This window comes from Morone saxatilis, unplaced genomic scaffold (assembly GCF_004916995.1).
Source record: "Morone saxatilis isolate NCDOM2014 unplaced genomic scaffold, NCSU_SB_2.0 Contig5, whole genome shotgun sequence".
NCBI lineage: Eukaryota > Metazoa > Chordata > Actinopteri > Moronidae > Morone > Morone saxatilis.
Genome location: NW_023340095.1, coordinates 11,268,512 through 11,269,507, shown reverse-complemented (window position 1 = coordinate 11,269,507; position 996 = coordinate 11,268,512). Strand labels below are relative to the sequence as shown.

Here is a 996-nt window from a genome sequence, read left to right as displayed (position 1 = left end):
TTTAAAACTGATTGTGAACTAAATTTCTTTTGGACTTAAATATCATGAAATCAAACCTTTCTGAATAAAGTGTAAAATCTCTTGTGAAGCTTAGCATTTCTTGCAGTCAAAGGTCTCTACGATCTATATGTTCATGCCATGAATCGTCCACCTGTGTGACCGTGGAGGCTTTGGTTGCTGCACTGAAAGGGTCCAGGTCGATGTCCAACAGGCTGCTCACTGCAGGACTGTCAAACTGATAACAACAGGAATAGGAGGGCTCATTGGCTAACTGGACGCAATAGAGAAGGCAAGGAACAGGGCAGAAGAGAAAGCAAAACAGAGTAGAACAGACTAAAATAGAATAGGAGAAGTAGGAGGAAGGGCAGGCCAGAAGAAGACATACTTAAAGGCTCTCACCTGTGCAGGAGAGTATAAAGTTAAAGTGCTGTGGCTGTTTGTCGACAGCAGCTGGTCACTGACCTCTGTAGGGGAGGTGACACTGATGTCAGGAGCGGCTGCGGCATCAAAGAGGTTGATGATGTTCTCTGTTTTCAACTCCTTAGACGGGGTCACCTTGGGTGGTGGAGGCACTGCTGGCTTTAGCTAGGATAGAGAAAGAAACATGGTAAAAGTTATGCCAGAAATATTTAGAAAATCCAGGGCTCTGAATTGTAATGCTGCATTCTGTTTTTGAATGTTGTACAAATAATTCATCTGAGCATTAAGCTTTCCAATTGCATTTTGTAAAACTTTGTATGGATTTATTTCAATGTTTTCCAAATTAAAAAATGATGTTAATAGATGCCAGTATTAGATTAGAATGAAAACAGATAACATTGTTGAAAGAATAATGTATAACCCGAACTCTTATTTTACTCAGCAGACATTTTGATTTGTTGTTGCAGTAAGTACAATAATGACTCAGGGCTACTACATGAATTCAGCCATAATTATTGTGTTATTAGTCATACCTGTCAGGAGGCAGAGACAGCTTCATTGTGTGTGTGTGTTTGT

General features: G+C 40.1%; 1 protein-coding gene across 1 annotated transcript in view; it reads right to left on the bottom strand.

The window, feature by feature from the left end:
- The window catches only part of LOC118338682 (myc box-dependent-interacting protein 1), a 17,174-nt gene that overhangs the window by 8,496 nt on the left and 7,682 nt on the right, over positions 1–996 (bottom strand). Inside the window, exon 13 of the mRNA XM_035675961.1 lies at positions 463–585. Coding sequence (XP_035531854.1) covers positions 463–585 — 123 coding nt within the window. The remainder of the gene's footprint in view (positions 1–462; positions 586–996) is intronic.